This window comes from Balearica regulorum, chromosome 1 (assembly GCF_011004875.1).
Source record: "Balearica regulorum gibbericeps isolate bBalReg1 chromosome 1, bBalReg1.pri, whole genome shotgun sequence".
Taxonomy (NCBI): Eukaryota; Metazoa; Chordata; class Aves; order Gruiformes; family Gruidae; genus Balearica; species Balearica regulorum.
This window is the reverse complement of record NC_046184.1, coordinates 206,697,369-206,719,104: the sequence shown is the minus strand read 5'-3', so window position 1 is coordinate 206,719,104 and position 21,736 is coordinate 206,697,369. Positions and strand designations below refer to the sequence as shown.

The 21,736-nt window shown below is 42.5% G+C and overlaps 1 protein-coding gene across 2 annotated transcripts in view; it reads right to left on the bottom strand.

The window, feature by feature from the left end:
• Positions 1 to 2,759: 2,759 nt before the first annotated feature.
• SESN3 (sestrin 3) overlaps positions 2,760 to 21,736 on the bottom strand; it is a 44,872-nt gene continuing 25,895 nt past the window's right edge. Inside the window, exons 3-10 of one of the 2 annotated variants that reach the window (XM_075742353.1) lie at positions 20,278 to 20,475; positions 19,378 to 19,560; positions 18,750 to 18,986; positions 17,024 to 17,192; positions 14,682 to 14,797; positions 12,061 to 12,251; positions 11,498 to 11,642; positions 2,760 to 10,711 (exon numbers count right to left, since the gene is read on the bottom strand). In XM_075742353.1, coding sequence (XP_075598468.1) covers positions 10,625 to 10,711; positions 11,498 to 11,642; positions 12,061 to 12,251; positions 14,682 to 14,797; positions 17,024 to 17,192; positions 18,750 to 18,986; positions 19,378 to 19,560; positions 20,278 to 20,475 — 1,326 coding nt within the window. In that variant the 3' untranslated portion in view covers positions 2,760 to 10,624. The remainder of the gene's footprint in view (positions 10,712 to 11,497; positions 11,643 to 12,060; positions 12,252 to 14,681; positions 14,798 to 17,023; positions 17,193 to 18,749; positions 18,987 to 19,377; positions 19,561 to 20,277; positions 20,476 to 21,736) is intronic. The other variant, XM_075742354.1, reaches the window with a different exon arrangement.

Here is a 21,736-nt window from a genome sequence, read left to right as displayed (position 1 = left end):
CCGGGCCATGAGGACAACATGGAGAGGTGGTCTGGGCTGAAGCTAAACCCTCATCTGTGGGGTTGCCCACTACAGCAGAAAGCTGCTGGGGACCTCATTCATGGACAGGTCAACACTGAATGTTGCAGGTCATGACTGCTAAACCACTTTGGTTTAGGCTGAAATCGCATGTTTTGTTGCATTTTCTGTAGCCAGTTTTTGGCAACATTTTATTCCCTGGACATGTTGATGCTCTAAACACCAGCCCCAGGCAGGAGGAGGAGGAGGAGGAGGAGGAGGGCTTCTCTTCTGCAAAAGCACTTTCCTGCAGGTTGGAAACTTTCGAGTTTTGCTCCAAGGGCCTGAAGAAAGGCAGAGGGCGAAACCCACATGTGGCGGCTGCAGAGGGTAGGTTTTAATTAAGCAGGAAATACAAATCCTGTGATTATCTTCTTTTATATGTTGAAGAGCTTACAAAAAATCCATGATATCTACATGAGCTCATTAGTGTGATGAGTGATGTTATTTATAGCATCTATGATTCTAGCTTGGATTCGTAGCTCTGCTCTGCTGTCCAGGTGCCACACCAGATTGCTCCGTCATGATCAAAAGTTATCGGGGGGAGTTTGCATGCTCCCACGTGGCCTATAATTTGGGCTAATTTAGCGTGCAGCATTGAAATCAAGTCTTGTGCTGGTGGGTGCCCTTGAGCAGCAGCAATTACTGTAAATGCTTGGTAGAGAAGATCCACTGGTTGCCCTATATGGGGGTCCGGGGCTGGTCACCATTTCCTGCACCATGAACCTGTGGTGGTGCAGGGAAGAGGCCAAGGAGACCCCGGTACAAGCTGAAATCCCACCCTACGCATGTGGGCTTGCTGGAGCCAGGAGTGGGCACCTGGTCTCCGTTTGTGGTGGCACACCACCGCTGCCTGCCGCCCTGCTGCTGCTCGTGGCTTTTCGGCTCCATCTGGGAGGCCAGGGGTGGCTGTGCTCCAGTTGATGTCGGGCATGGGGCACACTGGGGAGGGACTGGGGGGGCTCGGGACCAGCCCGGACGGGTGTCCCCAAGGACATGTCACCCGTGCGGGGCTGCCCACCCTTACCCCAGGCATGGACCCTCCCTGGATCCCAGGCAGCAGCATCCTATGGGGGTCACCTATGGGGTGCAGGGAGACTGTCCCACGGACACCCAGCATGGGCACAGGACCATCCCTGTGGCACAGTCCCTGGTTGCCCACCACCATGAGGTGTCTGGGTTTCTCTGGCCACGGGCTGGGTTTCAGGGCGAGCGGGAGCGGGAGCAGGCGGCCGCGGGCGTGCAGCTAGATGGCGGCAGAGCCGTTGTGGCCGGGGAGGACGGTCAAGGTGAAGGTCTGGGGAACCACCAACACACACAAAGGTTTTTGGCTTTGGCTCTCCTGGAGGGAACTGGCCTGAGAGGTGAGGATGGGGTGCAGGGCAAGCCCAGGGTCTCTGGGGAGCGGGGCCATCCTCTGCCCGCACTGGGTGCCCCCGTCTGAGCACTCACACCATGCGCTGGGTGAAGATGCAGGGACCAAAATCAGGGCTGGGCTTGCTTGAGGAGATCACCATCCTGCCCTGCTGCTCACCTGTTCTGTGGGACCTTTAGGGAGCAGGCAGGAAGTGCACAGCAGCTCTTGGCTTTGAGAAATACTGCAAGTTTTGATCTTTTTTCACGATGATGCTGGCGACAGTCACCGTCCCTTCAATCTGGAGCTGCACCGGTGCCCGGAGGTGACAGACGCAGCATCTGTAAGGGGACGGGAAGCTGCCTGGACACAAGATGATAGATATTTTCAGTATTTTGAAACTCCCACTGAAAGCAAATAAATAAGCACTTTATATAAAATATAAATAAGCACTTTACAGATCTACTTGTTTTTATTGTGATGTGTATTTTTCAGGGCAGGAGGAAGCTGAACCAGTCAAAGATGCCAGTAGGTAACGGCCACGCTGTGACAGCCCTCGGCCACAGCCCTCCTCAGGGCACACGCTACCTCTAACGGAACTGGAAATGGGCTCTTGGGTCTTTTTTGGGGGGTTATTTCCATTGCAGGGCGAGGCGAGGACAGGCCAGCCGAGCATCCAGCACCTGGAGGGTAAGATACACCCAACACCCCAGGTCCGCGTAGTTCTGTCTCTGGAGGGGGACGAGCGGCTCTCCCAGGACACGGCCCCTCGGTGCCCCCTCAGCACTTCCCTGGGGGCTGGATGGGGCAGACGGCAGCACTGCGGGGCCCGCAGCAATTCGGCTCTAGATAAGCTTGGCCTTGCCCCCAGCCAGCACCCTCGGCGCACATCACTACCTCTCTCCTTCGCGTTTCCTTCATGGGTTTATCGCGCTCGCCCACCTCTGCTCTGGGGCTCAGTCTGGGCTCCCTGGCAGAGGGAGCAGCTCCTGGCACATCCCACTGCCCGTGGCTTTCACCAAATTTCTACGGGGAAGGTGCCTAGTCTCATACCGTCACGATGCCCATCGCCCACCCCTCATCACTGACAACTGCCTGTGTAGAACACATCCCCTTTGGCAAGCGCTATACCTTTTTCAGGACCTATATTCACATAGATTAAATAAAATTATTATCTAGATCTATGTATAAATTAAATAATCTATATATTAAATAATAGAGGGATTAAAAACCAGGACAAGGGCATGGAGGGGTAGGACACTTCCAGGACAAGATTGCATCCCGAAACACAGGGTGCTCTCAGAGACACGTTTCCAAGCACGTGGCAAATGACAACTCAAACAGGAGACAGGTTTTAACCATTTTATTTAACCAATGAAATTCCTACTGATAACAATGAAAGTAATTTCAGCAAGTATAAATGCGATACAGTTTTAAACAAACCCCATTGTTCCGTACCTATAAATAGATTTTTCAAAACCTCATAAAAAGTGCAGATTTATGAATTGCTGTTAAAATGTTAATACATGATTCCTTTGTTTAAAAATGTGTTTTTGTCTCTTAACTCACAAAAAAAAAAGTTCCTTCTGCATCTGTTCAGATAAATTCAAGTCGGGTAACTTAAAAGCTAACAAAAGTCACACACAAAATAAAATCCATCCCACTAGGTCAGTTTGTCCTCTGGAAAAGAAAACAACAAAACCCAACCTAAAAAAAAAAAAACCCCAACCAGCAACAGAAAAAAAATAAATGATAAAAGCTGCTGTGGACACCCACAGTGAGCTCCTAGCAGCTGCTTCACCTTGCAGGCAAACCTCCTGTGAAAGCACGGAGCCCGTGGCACCTCTCCAGCCTCAGGGCAGGCGGAGGCAGGACAGGTGATGTGCCACCCGGCCGCGGGATGCCGTAGGGACCGTGGGACCCACAGAGCTACCGTGGCAGTGGGAGGGAGCAGCAGGATCAGAGCTTTGTCCTTAATCCTCCATCCCAAAACACCCGCGTGGCTGTGGCAGGAGGAGGCAAGAAGCCACCAGCTGCTGGGCTGGGGCTGGGCACAATTCACCCCCTGTGCAGAGGGTGAAAGGTGGGAGATGCAATGAAACGCCACCCCCCCGGGCACTGCCCTGCCCTGCTGCCCCAGCCTGCGGCAAGGGGGCTCAGACCCACCGCCGCCAACATGGAGCCAACGCTGCTTCTTACCCCCGACACGCTGGGCTCTGCAGACAGCAAATCAAGGGCTAATTTTTGCACTCGAGAGAGGCTTGGAAGCTTTTTGGCTGCAGAAACACTGTGCCCATGTTTTCGGTCCAGCGGCTGGTCTGTCCATCCCTCCCACGCCGACAAGGCTCAGGTTTCCCCCTACGCACCAGCGAGCGGATGGAGGGGGGCAGCCAGTGGTGGGTTTAAGGGCATGGGGGGGGGTGAAACACACACCAGACCTTGGCCTTCCCAGCGTTTGGGTCCAAATGTGGCCAAACGTGGGGCGGCCATGCAGCTGGGACCGTGCTTTTCGCAGAGAGGGCCTCAGCTCACCCATGGCCAAGAGAGGTCTGCTGGCGCACCTCCCTCTATCTACAGTGGTATTTTATCTACAGCAGGGTCTGTTTAGCAAGAGCAGTTTAAAGTGGCTATGTTTATCAAGTTTGCTACTTTATGAATGAAAAAAACCCAACAAAACAAAAAAACCAAACCCCAACAACTATAAATACAAAGACTCTCACACACCAGACACTTGCAGCCTGCGTGACTCATAAACCGCATCAATATTCTGTTAAAAAGCTTATTCTACTTAAAACTATACATAGTACAAGAGACTGAAAAGTGGCAGTCGTGTCCAGGCACGCTGCCTGCCCCAGGGTGGCCCACAGTCAGGTGCTTCCTAAAAAATCAAGGAGTTACAGTAACACGGCACAGGACTGCAAAGCCGATCACAGCTTCTGCTTACACTGCGTACGAAGTACCAAGGGGAACACAAAAAAGAACTGGTGTTAATACTGATGGATTAAAGAGTAACTATAAAGATCAAAACAGACGTTCACAGCATGCTACATATATTGCTCACAAACTTTTTTTTTTTTTAAAAAAAAAAGCTAATACAAAACAAGGAGTTGGCAGTCTGATTTTCAGTTATGTCGGATAGAAAGATAAAGCATATACATTCATCGTGTGGCTTTCCAGCAAAAGGAGAAAAGGGTAAAACCATGATATTTCAAGTTTACAAAATTCCTATTTTTTTTAAGCTACAGTTTATATCCAGTTCTGGTCACAGTCGTGAAAAGATTTCTGACTGCGTTGCCTCGCAGAGTCCAAGGGCTGTGGCCTAATTATTGTTATTTTTCCCCTAAAAGCGGCTGCATCTCCCAGCACCCCAAGTGGGCACGTGGCAGCCGGGCTGGAGGGTCTGGTGGCACGACATGAGCGTGAAGTGGGGAATGAGGAGCGGTTTTGGGCCGTGCTTGTTTGGACCTGCTGCTGGAGACACAATGCTTGGTGATTCACCCATTTTGTCTGAAAACTCCCTTCAAAAGGCTGATGGGGGCAAGAAAATGTAATTCGACAGCGGCACGTTTTTCTTGGGCAGAAGTGGACAGTTCCCTTCCCCTGCTCCATCTGTGGAGTAAGGGAAGGGTCCCAGCCCTTGTCCTACAGAAGCCCTCTGGACACCTCCGAAGGAGGCACCTCCCACCACCTCCCCTACGCACAGACATACACAAGAACCTCTTGGACACAGCGGTGAAGTTTCTTCAACTGACCAACACATCAACTCCTCCTGCACTGGTTGTGTCCCCTCGAGAGCGCCTGTGGTCTGTACCTTCTGATGCTGACAGCATGGCTTGCTCCCCACAATTAGCATATCAACTGGCATCTTCAATACCACCTCTAACTACTGTCGGAACAAGAGCAGAATTCACATTTCTATTTTCCACGAGCCCTGATGATAGTGCCTGTAGAACACCCAACCCTGCCTACGTCTCCAGCAGCCACTCCACGGCGTGCATATGGATTTAACCTGTATGGAAGCAAAAAGCCCAAATCCCCTTGTTCCAGCGGCCGGCTGCGGTCTGCCCAGCTGCAAGGCACCTGGGGAGCTGCCGACTCAACAGCCCTGTAAGTCTGCCTGGTGCAAGAGGACCTCAAACCCCCCATTAGATGTCCCTCAAAGAAACCTGCATGGCTGAACAGCTCAAGCACTGGGAGTTGTGCCAACGAAAGCGTTTCCTTAGTGGATCCACTGGATTATTACTGTAACTCCAGAGATGGGATCTGACACACTACTGGCAAATGCTACCTAAATCTTGTAAGCACGTACTGAGTGTCATCCTTTCGAACCACATTTAGAATTTTCCCGTCCAGTTAAGTGTTTCTGAACATGATAAAGACCCTCTGAACTCAACAGCAAGCGGTGGTACCTAGCATTGTTTATGAGGTTGAGGCTAGGAGGTTGTCCCTGCATGACGGCTAGGGGCTGTGAGGTGGGAAGATAGGAAGAACTCAATGCAGCGTGGTGGTGGTGGCAGGTTGACAATTTTTGCCCCTGGTGAGCAGCAGAAGGATTCAATGTCTACAAGAGAGACCCGATGTGTGCTGCAGGAGCAGCAGCATGACTGCATGCCAGGAAACGTGCTCTAAGGGATAAATTAACACTGATCAAGATGCTCCTAAAGTTTCCTCATACAACTGTGCTCTCTCCATCTCCTGCACCTGTGATCTATGCAGGAGGTATGAAATGCTAACTTAATTTTCACTTGGAGATAAAAATTTTCACTTAGAATTCCCAAATGTGGAAAAGGTGGTGGATGCATCTCTTCAGGTAAAGACAGTGCTGGGGGACATTAGGGAGAATAAATCTGAAGTTCAGATAGTGGAAACTGACATTTTTGTCCAGCTCTTGGAATGATCGGTCGCTAGTGGCAAACCAATTCTTACAGCTCCATATTCAGATCAGCTCTGGGAAAGTTCATGTACAATGAATCCACTCCCCTCTCCCTCTATTTTGTGCAACATCATCCCTTATTTATGGTAGAAGGAACCGAACCTCTAAGGAAAGTAACCGAAAGAACATCACTTGAAATCAAGAAGATTTGGAGTATTTCCTTCTGGCCAAAAATTTTAAGTCTGGGCACAAGCTATCCACTTGCTATTGCAAATAAATTCTTTCTGCAACAGAGGTTAAATAATCCATCTCCTGTAAAAGCGAGTCGAAACTCTGGAACATGAGCCTGAAATGCATGCCTATGTCCATGGAATACACACATGCATGAGAAACATCGAGAACCTGTTCTGCAAGAGCAGCAGCTTACAGTTTAACTGCTTTTGGAAAGATTTCTCTAAGCCTATATTAAGTCCCCAAAACAACCCATTTCATTAACAACTGCTGCAAATCACATGGATCTGCTACACATTATTCCTTTAATCTCTATGGAAACCAATTTTATTCTATTGAATTTAGGTGATTATCTTCAAAAGTCTGACTCAAAAATGCAAGCGGGCACCTTGTAGGATTTTGTTAAGTGCCTAGGTGCTTAAATTCCTATTGAAATTTAGGCAACTAGCTGCTTTTTTCCAAATCCCATCACTATCAGCATCACAATGAACAAAAATACTTCTGAAGAAGCTGGTGCTTTGACGTTCTGCACTCAAGTAAAAGAGAAGCAAAATGTTTTCCTTTTTGTTCTTTTCTGATCTGTTCTAAGTTTATAGAGGCATCTACATTTATCATTGTTTACAGTCACTGATTTTCCTGTCCTTAAAGTTTGTTTTTAATACATAGGAAGAGCTGATAGTGGCAATTCTTTAACTCTTAAAGCTGAAAGTACATCCTTTAATGAAGGCTTTAGGACAAAGAATGTATGTTTCTCTTCAGTCTTGATGAAAATAGGTCCATCTACAGCTCACCAAAATTCTCATAGGTTACCTCAACACTAGCTCTAGCAGCTATCTGCACAAACTGTACCCTAGTTTAAAACAGTTTCTGTTCCTGTAGGACGGCACTCTTGTGACGTGCGGCTGCAGGCAGAGTGTTCTGGGAAATGCAAATGCTTTCTCCAATCGGCACCTTATTCACTTCTTTTCATTACAAAAAAACCAACAACGGAGCAATTTCAGCAAGAATGTACTCTATCGCAATGCACACTGAAGCGATTCTGCAATGGTGAGAAGCTGTCCATGCTCAAAAGCTCTGCTCCCTACTTACACCGTTCCCTGTCCTAGGTGGTTAATTTGTACCCGACGAGCTCTCTCTTCAGCAGCCGGGAGTCTGCACATTTTGTTTTTATGTTGGTCACGGCTGGGATTTGGTGGACTAATGTTAATGCTGGTAAGTATCAATTCCAATAAAGGAACACAGAGGGAGAGTATCTACACTTCCAATGATTATGGTACTCTTAAGAATAATAATAATGAATAAAGTGTGAAGATTCACATTCACGAGTGCTCTAAAAATGCAAAAAATCCAAGAACACTTGCACATTAAAATTTGGCACAGTGTGAGCCTAAAGCGTGCGTAAAGCGTATGGTAGAGTTGTCTGACTTTAAACACCTATTCTGAACAAACATTGATTAAAAATCATAAATTTGAGTATAAAAACTAGGCTATAAATTGTTACACTGTAAATGCAACACTTTGAAAACAAATGCCACATGGAAAACATTTCAAGAAGTTTCAAGTTTGCATTTAATATTAAAAAAAAAAAAGGAATAGCAAACTACTTGTACAATGACATTTCCTATGGTGGAATGTCTTGCAGGCCATATGTGACTCGATATGGCACCTTTAAAAAAAAAAAAATGAAATCACTGTTTTACTACAAATTTTATGAAGCAATCCATTTACGGTTTTTAGTATTTCAAATCTGCTCCTGTACTTTGCTCTGAAGGCATTTGAGCTGGCAAATATATTTCATCAGGAAAGAAGTAAAGGCACTCATGTTTCCAAATGTAAAACTCAACTTACTCTAAGAGTCTTTGCATTTCTGAAGGGAAACTAAGCGGTCATATTAGTTACCCCAATCTAGTTTCACCTCCTTTCCAGAGCTCAACTGTGCTTCTTGAGAACTACTTGACTTTTCAAAGCAAAGAAATTTAAAGTAGTACTGTACAGTTCCCATAACTTGAAAAAAAGCAAAAGTATTGCGTGAAAAACTTCTCTCAGCAGAACTGTTTTATGCACAAAAGCCATTAGGTATGGCCACTACAGTCACAAGAGGGAGCAAAAAGGATCACAATAACTTAGAAAGTTAATCTAAGTTCATAGGTACGACCATCTCAACACTTCTGAGAAATCTTTGCAGTTAGCTATACAAGATAAATAACCCAATGCTCTCTCTAGAAGAGAGTCCAATGGGTCTATTGGGTAGTTTTCCAAATAGCCAACATCATTACATTTAAAAAAAAATAAATTACTGATTTCTTCCTCAAAAGGTTTTCACATGCAGAGTCTGCAGTCTGAAAGTGCAGAAAAGTGTACAATCATTTAGCTTTCCAATCTGGAACAGACAGATAAAGCGAAAAAACCAACATGCGAAGTCACAGCGAAGTATCAGGAAAAGGGAAGAAGAGAAAAAACTACCTTTAGTAGCGTACTGGTCCATGATTTTGTCAATGAAAAGTGTTAAGATATGACTGATAGCATTTTTTAAAACTATTCTGCAATCACCAATGGAAAAAAATCCTATATAAACTTCTACAATCCAATGGAACATTAAAAATAAACCTATCCAGTTAGTTTTGAATGTACGTAACAGAAATAAAGGTCACCCTCCTCGAAGTAACATGAAAGGTCCAAACCAACAGACAAAAGTTGAAGCAGTGACAACTTGCATCCTACTGGGTAAGTTTAAGCATCTCTTTAGGCACTTCACTGGTTCATTAAATGCAATACAAAATAAAGCTATAAATATCAACATTTTGTGCTCTTAAAAATTAGTCAAAAGCAACAGAAACCAGCACAAAAGTGTGACATTTTTGGCAGCTTATTTCTTCCCTTCCCCAATATTACTGGTTGTCCAAGAATGCTTTGTTTTGGGGATGCTTTGGCATCTCAGTATCAGGTTGTCTTAAGCCGTAAAAGCTAAAACAAAACTGCTAGGCCTTAGACAATAAAGAAATTTGGTTTTAAAATTTCTTTATGGCTATATAAGAAGGACACTTTAGCAGTGGCATGATAGGGAAAAAAGCTTGCTTTCTTTTTAAATATTGCACTTTTCTTTTGTTCACTCACACTAATGCATAGAAACTTTTTAAACTTTGAATAGTAAAATTCCATGCTATGAAAAAGTTATGGGAAATCAATTTCTATACATCCAATATGAAAGAACAGATATGCTAGCCTTCCTTTACTTTCCTTAGTTAAAACATTGAGAAAGAAGAGAGTGCAAAAAAACCCACAACCCTATTTTTGGTCAGCCTGTGTATTAACTTTATAGGTGCCAACTAAACAAATTGCAACATGTGATGAGCATGGATATTGTAAGGACAACTGAGGGTGACTGTCAGTAAAACAAGAATATGCATGACTGAAACACAGTAAGTGTGGCTGAAATGGCAAATTGTGAGGCCTCTTCTCTTGGGAAGGGGCACGACAAAGCAGATGAATTTCGCACTTCAGTAGCATGCTGTAGGATTTATCATGATTCATTTCACATTAAAGCGTGCTCAATGTTTGCATCCACATCTCGCATCACCTTCAATTGCTGTAGTAAGACAGTGACTGGCAAGCAGTCTCCAGGAGACACAGAAGAATCCAGTGGGCAATTCAATGCAACGCAGCCCGCGCGTCTCTGTCACGAGTCACGACGTGGTGGTACGTTCTCAGGACAGGCAGAACCGATCTTCTGCTGGACTCCACAAATCTGAAAAATGATTGCTTGGAAAAAGAAGTCTCTAAGCACTTCACTCCGGTGCTTAAAGAACAAAGCGCTAGGATTGGATATAATAAAAACAGTTTTGGGATCCTGACCACTGTGCAGAAATCCATCCGGAAACAATGCAGAGTAGTGCTCCTCAGTGTTACTTTTGTTATCATTAGTAATGTTAAGCATCAAGAAAATAAAACACGTCATTGCACATTACAGCCGTCAAGAAGCACGGCTAAACTTTGACACTAGAGAATTGAATAACCTGATGCTACATCACAAACAGCTTCTGGTGTGTATCTATTTCAAAACGTCTTTACATACTCAGTAAAAACTCCTTTACTCCTGCCCAGCAAACGCTTCAGGTTAAGTGACGAGTTATGGCACGAAGGGCATACAGAAGTTCGGCTTGCATACGAGCTTCCATTAGAAGTAGATTGACATGAACCTGTTAAAAATTCAATCAGCCATTTAGTTCACCTCTGAATACAACACCATGGCATTTAGGCTAAAATTTCTAACCTTTAGTAAAGTATCGCTGCAAGAAACTATGTCCTTTCTCCCTGTACCCTGCTGCAGGACTCCAGTTCCTCTTGAGACAGCTGTGTAGTGTGCCAATACTAGACAACATCCCAGGACTGCAAGGAACTAGCCTCAACTGCTGCCTTAAGCAATCTTCCATCTGAGAAGTCCCAATAAAGCCATTTTTGTATCCTAAGGGTACTAATTCTTTATGAATTATATTTTGTTTTCTTTATTACCACCTTTGACCACTACATAGGAGCACAGACTAAGGAATAGTTTACGTGCCACATACGCTAGCAGGCACACAAGCACTGAACCCTTGTTAGGAAGCATTTAACTTGGATATCTGAAGACATGTTGACATTTTTATTGAAAAACAGCATGAAGATTGTGTATATATATATGCATTAAGGTCTTTTTTGATCCCCAAATCCCAAGTATTGGCATAGCTGACCACTTCTGCATTCCCAAGTTTATCCACTTCTCTTTTACAGTTGTCATTTCAATTTTATGGACAAGTCACTCAATAATAATAAAATCAGTATTTCCAGTACTTAGAAGTACTTTTGTAAAATTGGTATCTAACACTCACAATGAATTAATCTCATTTATTTCTCTCTGGTTAAAAACAGTTTTAGGTGTCACCATATTTTCATTTTTAAACAGCATGGGGGTCTCTGTGAAGCCAGTTTGGCTTTGAAATACGTACCTTCTCCGAGTGCTTGAACTGACGCCAGTAACTATCGTACATGCGCTTGGTAGTTCTCTCTGGGTAGCAGGTCACTGTCTTTATGTAAACCTTCAGGCTGCGTTCAAGTAACTGATTAACTTCTCCATAATCATAGTCATCATACCTAAATGACACAGGCAATCACTCTGTTGGACGTAAGTTTTTAAAAGCATGGTCTTTTGCAGCTTTATGTTCTCAAATTTGGGAATTGGAGCATTTATTACACATGCTAGAAAACCACCTGCTAACAGAGGATCTGAAAGGCTTAGTACTAGGATGTTGTCTTTCCCGAACAAAGGATACAGGCTGGCTTCAGGGAAGATATTTCTGTAATAATTTCCATCCTGATTCATAATAATTTTCTCCACTGGAAGCAAAAGTTATACTGATATGCCAGCAAAACCACTCTAACTTCCAGACTGAGGTACCATCTCCACTTTAACACCCGGAGTCTAAAATCATGCTTTTCACATGGTTCATTTTTCGTTCTGTTTACACGGTTTAAAATGCACTCCCCTAAACCAGCGGATTTTCATCCATACCTGATTCCATACATACAGTGGACATAGTTAAATAAAGCTCTTCTTAGCGTAGTTGTATCAACATCTTCATGCGTTGCCATAGTGTTATACGTGAGGTTATACACCATCCGAAACTTCTCATCAAGGAGATGCCCAATATCGGAATAAAGCCTGTTTACAAGGGAAAAGCCATGATTTTCCCAAGTATAGTCCTGCAGGAAGAGAAGGAAATATATAAATGTACAAGTGAAGTGAAGTCCCTACCTCATCCTCTCTACAGCTCAATAGTTGTTGTCTGCTAGTTATAACTTTATTCTCTTCCAAAAATTTGCATTTTGAATCCTTCATCCATATCACCTGCTCCACTGCCCCAGGCTTCCTGGCAAGGAATATTGTATCGCAACACCCCACCTCCAGCTGAATATCATTAACCTACAGGAGAAAAAAAACCCCCAAACTTCTCTTGAAGTGTCGAGGCAATTTTCCACTGTCTGCTGTGCCACTCTGACCAGTGTCATTGTACATGAGATGGGGCTGTAAGTTTAAAAACTTATTCCACTTGGAGGCTTTGATGCTTAGCTCTGGGCAGAGATAGAGTATTTACTTCCAGCCAGGACGTACAATCATAGGGTAAAGTGCTGAACCATCCTTGAACAAACTAATAAAATCCAGGCTGCTTTGGTCTTAGACAAGCACCTAGATTGCAAGGATAAACGCTTGCCTGCTCACATCAGGAGTGGGAAATCTTTGCAGAGTGGTGGCACGGCATCAGCAGCAGAGAACGACCCTGCTTCAGAGCAGTGTGCAACCACTCTCCACGCTGCAGTTATACAGAACATGTTAGTTTGCCCACATCCTTGGCAAGTGTTCAATCGTTCAGTCACTGATGCCTTCTTTGCAATCGAGGGCATCATCTTGGCATCCATCCTGTGTCTGGCTGTTTTCAAAAGGTATTGCTGGGAAAGGGTCCTCTCCCTGGCACTTTAGAGCATGTCTCCTGGACTGGCCCCCTGATTAGGCTAGTGGGGAAGAGCACGTAGGACAATATTCAGCTGCCTAACGGAGGCATTCAGTGACATCTGAAACATGCCACAACATCACATTTGACCTCCAGCTGCCAGTCCAAAAGACCGTAAGGCTCGTGAGACATGTGCCGTACCTACCAGCCCTGTAAAGGTGTCCAGGACACTTGGGGCATCACAAAAGCCTTTGAAAACCAGAAGCCCCAGGAGGGGGCAAGTGCTGTTTGCTAACAGCAGTTGATCCATACTAACAATGAAAAAGGAAAAAAAAAAGTTTTAAAGACATTCTGCTATGTATGGAATACCCTTTTCTATTACTAGATTTAAACCCACAGAGATAAAGGCAGTCTTGTTTCATCAGAATAAGGATTAGATTTATTGCAGGGTTTTGAGATGCTACTGCAATATAAATAGCACTAATAGCAGAGCATTTGGGAGGCTGTGGATATATACATCTAACTGCTTAAGAGTAGGACGTACTAATAAAGTTAAATTATCAAGGTGACTCTGAATGTAGGTCAGAAGCTGCCCTGTTTATTTAAGAGCAGAGATGTTTCAGTTCCAATTTAAACTTCTGTAGAGCTTTTTTCCATGGGAGCCTGCTGCTCCTAAAGTAGTTAAGCAGAATGTTGGATTTACAGGCACTGACTCTGCCTTATTCTTTTTGGCAATATCTACCCACTTTAGGCTCATATAAAGACCGCAGAGTAAATTACCCAGATCAGCAGAGACTGCTATATAGCTAAATATATTTCCTGACAGTGATCATGGATTCTTTATTTTACAGACTTAGATATATCTTCTGACCATGGAGTTTCCCTGCATCCATTGTTTTTTTTAATTGAAGTTTTCTGATTTGGTTTAAGATTTCTTCCATTGCTTACAATTTTTTACTAGACTGCTGATTAATCTACTCTATAAGCTGGAACTGAACCACCTAGAATGTCCCTCCTGTTACATATATTATGAAGTTCATGGGTCTGGTCATGGAAAAAGATGCCAATATGTAAGACAATGTACAGGCAAAATGTACACGCTGTTCATTCAACAGCACTAAAAAAAATAAAATTCAAACATAGCCAAAAACTTCCGTAGTCAAATTTAGGAACTCCTTTTCTTTCCTGACATTCAAAGTCCACTGATTTGGTGCATGTATGAGAATGATACTCACCAAATCGCTCTCATAAACATATATACGTCTAGGAATTTATAACCACTGGGCAGAGAATACTTGATAAAATGACAGGAATAAAGGGTTCTTCCAGTGGATTTTTTTTTTTTTCTACATCATCTGGAGGGATGGGAAAGAAATTATTTTCTTTCTTTTCTACCTTTCACTTTTATTCCAGATTTAGTGATATGCTTTACAATTTTCGAACATTAATTCTGGTAATAATTACAGTAAGACTGAAAGCTAAGTATTCTCTTGTCTGAGATTTACAAATAGTAAAAGACTTATCTCAGGTAGATTTACGGAAGCTTGTGAGTTATTTAATGGACCAGGACAAGAACAGGAGAATGCAACAAACGTGCCCCACTACAACCTCTTTGCACTATTATTTGCCCTGTAACGAGATATACAAACATCCTTTGAGTGAATGTACTTTAACGAGATGGTACCTGAGCTCGGAATGTTGGCAGATGGTCTTCTCCTCTCCTTGCAAAGTCTTTGTACCCAAACCCAGGATCTTCAATATAGCGGGAGACATCTGTAGAAACTATTTCATCATCAAATGCTGTGAATAAAACAGCAAAATGCTTTGCTTTAGGCAAGCACGTGAGTTAGCGCTAACTTCCAGCTACCACTCTACTACAGGACTAGAGAACCATTTTAAAAGCTGTGCAAAGGAAGAGAGTGGTACAAAGGAAAGAAATGTTTCAATCTCAATGTCTGGGATCCATCCCTTTCATCGAGCCAAATAAATGTCAGTCTACACCAGGCATCTAACGTACTTCTACAAAATGGGAAGAGGTGGGCTAAACTTCTGCCTGGAGGTGTGCTTTTGTCTCTGTTGACTTCTGAGGGAGGCTAGGTATCTTAAATCAGGAAGGTGAATCCTATTAGTGCAGTCATTGTGCTAGGATAAGAAACAGAAAACTGTACCCTTGACAACAGGATTGCTGTGCTGAGCAGGTATGGTGTCAGGAATTGCACCAGCTCTGTTCTATAGCCCCGAGCATGAGCAACCAGAAAGCAATGCGACACTCCACTTGTAAATATCAGTTGAAGATTATATGAAAGCAAAGAGCTTTACAGTACATCAGGCTGAAATTCTGCCAGAAGCTCTAGTAACTAAGCATCTTCAAAGAGCTCCAAAACATGTCACTAAGCAAGCACAGGTTCTCTACCTGGAATCAATCTTTCCCTCCCGAATAAACAGGTGGTTTGATTGTGTAACTACCTCTGCAGAAGTTGACTACTGCATAGCTGACTGCATTTGACCCTGATGTTAAAATCCTGGCTCACTTCCACATGCATTGACAGAACAGTTGCCATATGTCCACTGTTAGCACCTTGAAAAGTCAGTTAATCTAAGAATTGCAGAAGTGCTTTATCTCCTCTTTGCCTCATTAGACAATCAAAACATAACTGCGTAGGAAGAAGCTCTCACAGCATCTGCTACAGCAAATCCTCAGCGAAGAATAAAAACCTGCACACATGCACTCCCCTCCCCTGACAAGGACTGAATTTCATGAAAGCGTAAAGGCCCAACACATACAGACTCCTCAACTCCAAATAGCAAAAGGTAAAGAGGGAGGAAAGTCAACAAAATTCTCAGCATCCTCATCAAAAACCCCTTCTGTTCCAAACGACACCTCTTCCTTAAACACCTGAAGTTGCAGAGAGACCCATGGAAATCCCAATTTGATAATGAAACCGCAATGGGTGTCACTTTATCTGCACTGTTGATACTGTCTGACCAAAGAAAAACAGGAGGAGAATGGACAAGGTCCATTGCTAAAAATTCAGAAATGACGTTGCTGGATGTATCTTCTTTCAGAGATTTTGCATGTTCCTACAGAGTCACAAAGCAATCTCTCTGCTGATCCACAGTATGTTCTTCCTCCCTTTTGGGCTCAGTGCACAAAATCTTAGATACCTTCAAACAGAGATCTAAATTCACAAAAATCAGTGTCAGTAAAATGTGAAGTATTTTATGGGTCACTTCTTAAAAAACCACAAGATTCCATCTTCAAGTAGCCTCTACTATGAGGATATGGTTGCAGATTCTGATTATCTTAATAGTATTATTTCTTCAAACACTTTCTTTCGAAAAAAAACTCTTGCTGTCTATAGGAAACAGACTTTGTTGTATGGTGTGTTAGAGATGAAGGCCTTCAGAGCATATGAAAGATACTGGAAAAGAAGGTTTCAGCTCAGAATTTTGAACTCTATTTAAGAATAAAACAAAGGCTAAGAAATCTCTGTCACAACACAGGCAGTGGAACAGCACAGCAGAATGATCACCCAAAAAAGCAAGTTAGAGATGTCCTTTCCAGGTGGGAAGCTATTCAAATGATAAAAAACTGAGTCTCATCCCAGTCTATTTCCTGAACTAAATGCCTAGCTGAAGGCTACTTACGAGTGTCACTGAAGTTCTAAGCATTGTAGAACCTAAACCTGTGAAATATTACTGAGTATTTACATGAATAAATTAATTTGAAGGTATAGAGCATATAAAGAAAGAGAAATTTACACCCAACTTTTTAAAGAATTCTACAGGGATTTTTTTTAATATATAAAAGCTAAATTTCCAGTAGTAACAAGGATAGTGTTATTTGCCAATCAAGAAATATTAAGCAGATGATTAACCAAGTGACAGGACCACCCTTACTACACTCCTACTAGACCAAGAGCCAGAATAAAGAAATGGACAGAAAAAGTTGTAGGCATTGAACCGGCCTCAAGTGTTTAGTTCTTACAAAGCACAAACAAAATGGAACTGGAAAAGCACAAATACCTCCACTAATTACTAGCAGACTCTCCTTCTTCTCCTTTTCAAAGCGAGTTGCCATTTCTTCCTGAGAGGCTTCTTCATCCTCTTTATCTTCTTGTAGCCTCTTCATCCTTTCCATTAAGGCCTCCAGCTCACTTAAAGAATCTGCAATCTGCAAAAACACCATGACATTCTGCAAAATTAGAAGATAGACAACGTGTGTCATCTTCAGATTTCATGCTCGACAATAAACGTTCTCAAAAAACAGATAGCAGCAGCAGCAAACATGAAAACTCATACCAGAACGCATTTTGTCCCACACAGCGCAGACAAACAGCTTTCAGATAGCTGCGGAGAAGGGAGCAGGGAAGAGTTACTCTAACCTATGGCAGCAATCTACTGCAGTGGGATTAGCGGTGGAAGAGGTAGTGTTTGAATGTGGAAACCATGGTTGCTTACAGTATATATTCCATCATGCAGATGGCTCATGAAAAGCCATCTGTGCGCCCTACATGTATCAGAAAACAACTTTTAATATTAACGTAATTTATCTCACTCTATTGGTAATGCAGAATATGTTTCTGAAGAGATAGAGTGCAATACAACCTGAGACAGCAAATCAGTGTTTTCTTTTTCTTTTCATTATTTTTCATTACCCATTACCCAAAATAACCATAAAGTTGACCCGTTTTCTTGGCTTTGTTGAGGAAAACAGGTGTCTCAACTAGAAATATATCAAAGTTTGGGGTTCTGTGATCTGCACTTAGAATTCAAATTTTTCATAGGATAAACTGTTCTTTCTTTCCCATCTTTTTGTTTTAATTCTGATCTTCTGCCCAGTGTTTTCTAGTACGCTACTCACTGCTTAACAAGCAGTGCACAGTCAGCAGCAGCCCTTTGCCCACTACAAATGTAGAATAAGAAGCCCTGGTGATTTGAGCTAGCATGTCTTACAGCCCAGAAACTTAAGATACAGCAACTGAACTGACTGATCACATGCCCCCATTGCACTGCTGATTTAAATAATATATCTAGTGACTCTGCTCATAATCCTGATCTTCCATCAAAGGCGATGAGGCTATTCAGCAACTGGCATTAATTCAAGGACAAAGCATCTCAGAGTCACTTTCAGAAAAAAATCCTCGTTTAAGTTAATTAACTAGTAATCAAAGTTCTCTGTTGGTTGATTCAAGACTGGAACACCACCATAAAGACTGAAGTAATTTTATTTCAGACATTTCCTCCCATCTACATGGAAGTGTTTCAGAATTGACCTGTTTTGTGATCGTAGGTCTTGAAATCAAAATTATTATGATCTCTGCTTTTCCCATTTCTTATTTTTATCTTTTTCTTTTCTTTTTTTTTTTCCTCCTTTTTTCTCCTTTTTCTCCTCCCCCCCCGGCCCCGCACCGCCCCATATCAGGAACATGCATGAACAGAATGCTGCAGTCGGCGACACACTATCTGAACTGAGACTTTAAGTTTTCAACTGAAAGCAAACTTTGTCTTGCCCAGTGGGTTGTGACATGAACTATCATAATCACATTACTGTGACTACAATCTGCCCTTCCAATGTGGTTTTCAATCGATTACACTGTAAACTGCTAGAGCTAACCTAAGAGTTACCAGACCCAAGCATTAAAGTAGACAAAAACTTTCAAACTACCTGGAAATTTAAACAGGAAAGAGCAGAACAAAGTTTTCTAACACAAAACAGAGGCAAGCAAAAGAATCTTCTTGCAACACTAACCCCAAAGTTGCTACTTGTGAGGGATGCATTTTCTATGTTGTTGTCATTGGCAAGATCACAGACACAGAAGTTGTTGACTGCTATAAGTCTGACTCCATTAGATGTATCCGGATCTCTCTCTGGATTAATGCCACTACCAAATACAAAACTTGCCAAGGCATGATAATGTGCCAACAGGACAACAGCATGCACCAGTTCAGGAAGAGACCAATTATTTTCCCCAGTCTTGACAAGTTTCTGAAATGAGAATAAAAAAAGGGTAAACATAAAATTTCTTTTGGCCCCCAGCTTTTCTATAAAACACTACACATTTTAAAAAGAGATCAATTCCTTTCTTCCAGTAATACCATATTCCTCTTGCACACAAACTCTCACTAGATTAAAAAAAAAAGAGACACCTAATATACCACCTCTTTTCTTTTGGGGTTATTTTAGCCAGTGCTATTCCTAAAAAATAAATCTTGCTGGCCTTGTCACAGAGAGGAATTTATTGGCTTATCTGAAGCTCTAGTACTTCCCTAAATTCTTTAACTCAAGGTTAGGAAGCCTAACCAGACTCCTGCGTAGTTCTTAGCAGTTCTTATTACCGGACGCTTAGTGCTATTACAGGGCACGGCTTAACAGGTACCTGAATGTGCTCTTTCGTGATTAGCCAGGGCCGGTGTGCAAGGAGTTTGTTTATTTCATTCAGATTTTTCAGTCTTTGGGGAATGTATTCTAAACCATTCAACCATTCTGCAATCCCGCCAGTCTTCAAAAACTCATCAACGTGCATATTTATTAGGTAGGAACACTGATGTCTGGCAGCAGCCTGGAATATTTAAACACAGAGGGGAAAGGGCAGCATGTTAGCATGTAATCTGATTTTGCTGTAGGTGGAAGACAGGTTACTAACACACAAAAAAATACAATTTTGTTCCAAAGGGCCATGTTTTATTTTGCAAAGCATTTCAATACAGTATGGAGGTTTCTCCAATAAAAATAAGTTTGATTACTTTACTCTGAATCACAGAATCTAATGTAGGTGGGAAGAACTCTATAGAGGAGATCTGGTCCAACCCTCTGCTCACAGTCAGGCTGACTTAGATCAGGTTGCTCGGAGCCTTCTTCAGACAAGATCTCCATCCTTGGAGAACACACAACCTCTCTTGGGCCCTGTTGCATTGTCTGAACATCCTCACGGTAAAAACTGTTTTCCTAGTGTCCACCTGGAATTTGTTGTGGCTTCAGTCCACTGCATCTCATCCTACTGCTGTGCACTGATGGTTAAATATCCAGAAATAAGGTTACGCAGTTTTAACTGCTCTCTGTAAAACCTCACTCTCGTGGGCATGTGAGAAGCGTATCGCTGTGGGAAACAGGGAAACGTGTATGTTGCCAATTCCCCCTTCTGCTGAAAACCTTTTGGCTAGACATACTTTATTCTGATGAAAATCAACTACAAAAATTAGCCCCCTGACAAAGTTTTTTTTTTTTAAATACCAAAATGAAGGTTGCAAGAGAAAATATATTCTCTGTTGTTACATACCATTATAGCAATGTAGTGCCTATAGGGCAAAGGAAGGGGCCCATCCATGCGTAACATATAGAACTGGCTGCGGAGGAAAGACTCCAGGTACTGAGTATGGATACTCATGACCTGCGTGATGTTGTCCAGGCGACCAGACGTAGAGTATTCTTCCACAAGAAGATTAGTACGTTCATCCAAACCATTTGCTTGCATAACCTTAAAAATAAGATGGACAAACTTAACAGAGGAAGCAATTTTCTCCAGCTTTAGCCCTGGAGAGAAACATATCATGGTATGAAAGGTTTGCTTGTGCACAAACTTAAAGGCAATGCTGGAGATCCGGATGTATATTTGTAAATATACATGCTTGCATGCGTGTGAATATGCACATACAGATGCTACTTGTATACTGAGAACTGAAGAGCACTTTACAGTTTACGTCTGTTATTTTAATGTATTTCTACAAAAACCAAAAACCTTTTTCTGTAGATCTTTCCAAAACAGCTAAACTCGCAGATGCTTAAAGTCAAATCTGTCCAGAGAGCTGGAAGTAAGCAAGAACTAACTGGAAAGTAAAGTCTTTATGGAAGTCAGCCTGTATAGACACACACCACCCGAGCATTCAGCCCTAAAACCAATTTCAAAATTAATGGAGAGGAACTGGGTTATGTAACCAAATTATAGAAACAGCCTGGCAATCTACCCCTTCTGTGCTTGTATAATTGAAGAGAAGATCAAATGCTAATTTGTCCATAACATTCAAGTATTATTTAGAATAGGAATTTAATGCTTTCTTTAAACAAAAGCTGTTCTTTAATTATTCCAACCAATACAAACCTTGGGCACAAGATGAAATGAAACAGCAAAAGAGTAAGTAGCTCTCGCGTTGCAAGCCCTGACACAGTATTAGTGCTATTACTCAGTGTTTATCACCAAGAACAGCCATTCTCAACATGTTCACCACTGAAGTTCAAGCACAAGACTAGAATACCCAGTATTTGTTCTGAAACTGCACAGTATTAAACCAGCCAGCTTACTGTTGCAGACATCAATAAATGAGAAAACGTTTTAGCTGGTTTACTGTACATGAAGATAGAAAGTGCCTAAAACCAAGACAACACAATGCTTTTGCTGAAATATTCTATTTAAAACACGTTTTCCTTCTTTGTGATGGCCCGATGAATGGACCATGTCTCGAATATTTTTCCATCGAATCTTATATAGAAGTCACATACAAAGAAACACGAACAACATACTACATTTTCATTTCTCACCACTGTGCTTCCCTGTTTTAATTTGTGGGCCCAGAAAGAAAGGGAAGAAGCAACTACGCAGTTAGGCAGCTCCATCATTTTTACATGTGTAGCTCTTCACTATGACAGCTTTTCTGTATTTTGTACCCAAAATGATGCCTCCTCCATTTTCCTTAAGAATGTTTTTACCATTGGAAGTTTATTCACATGTTAGAGATCATTTT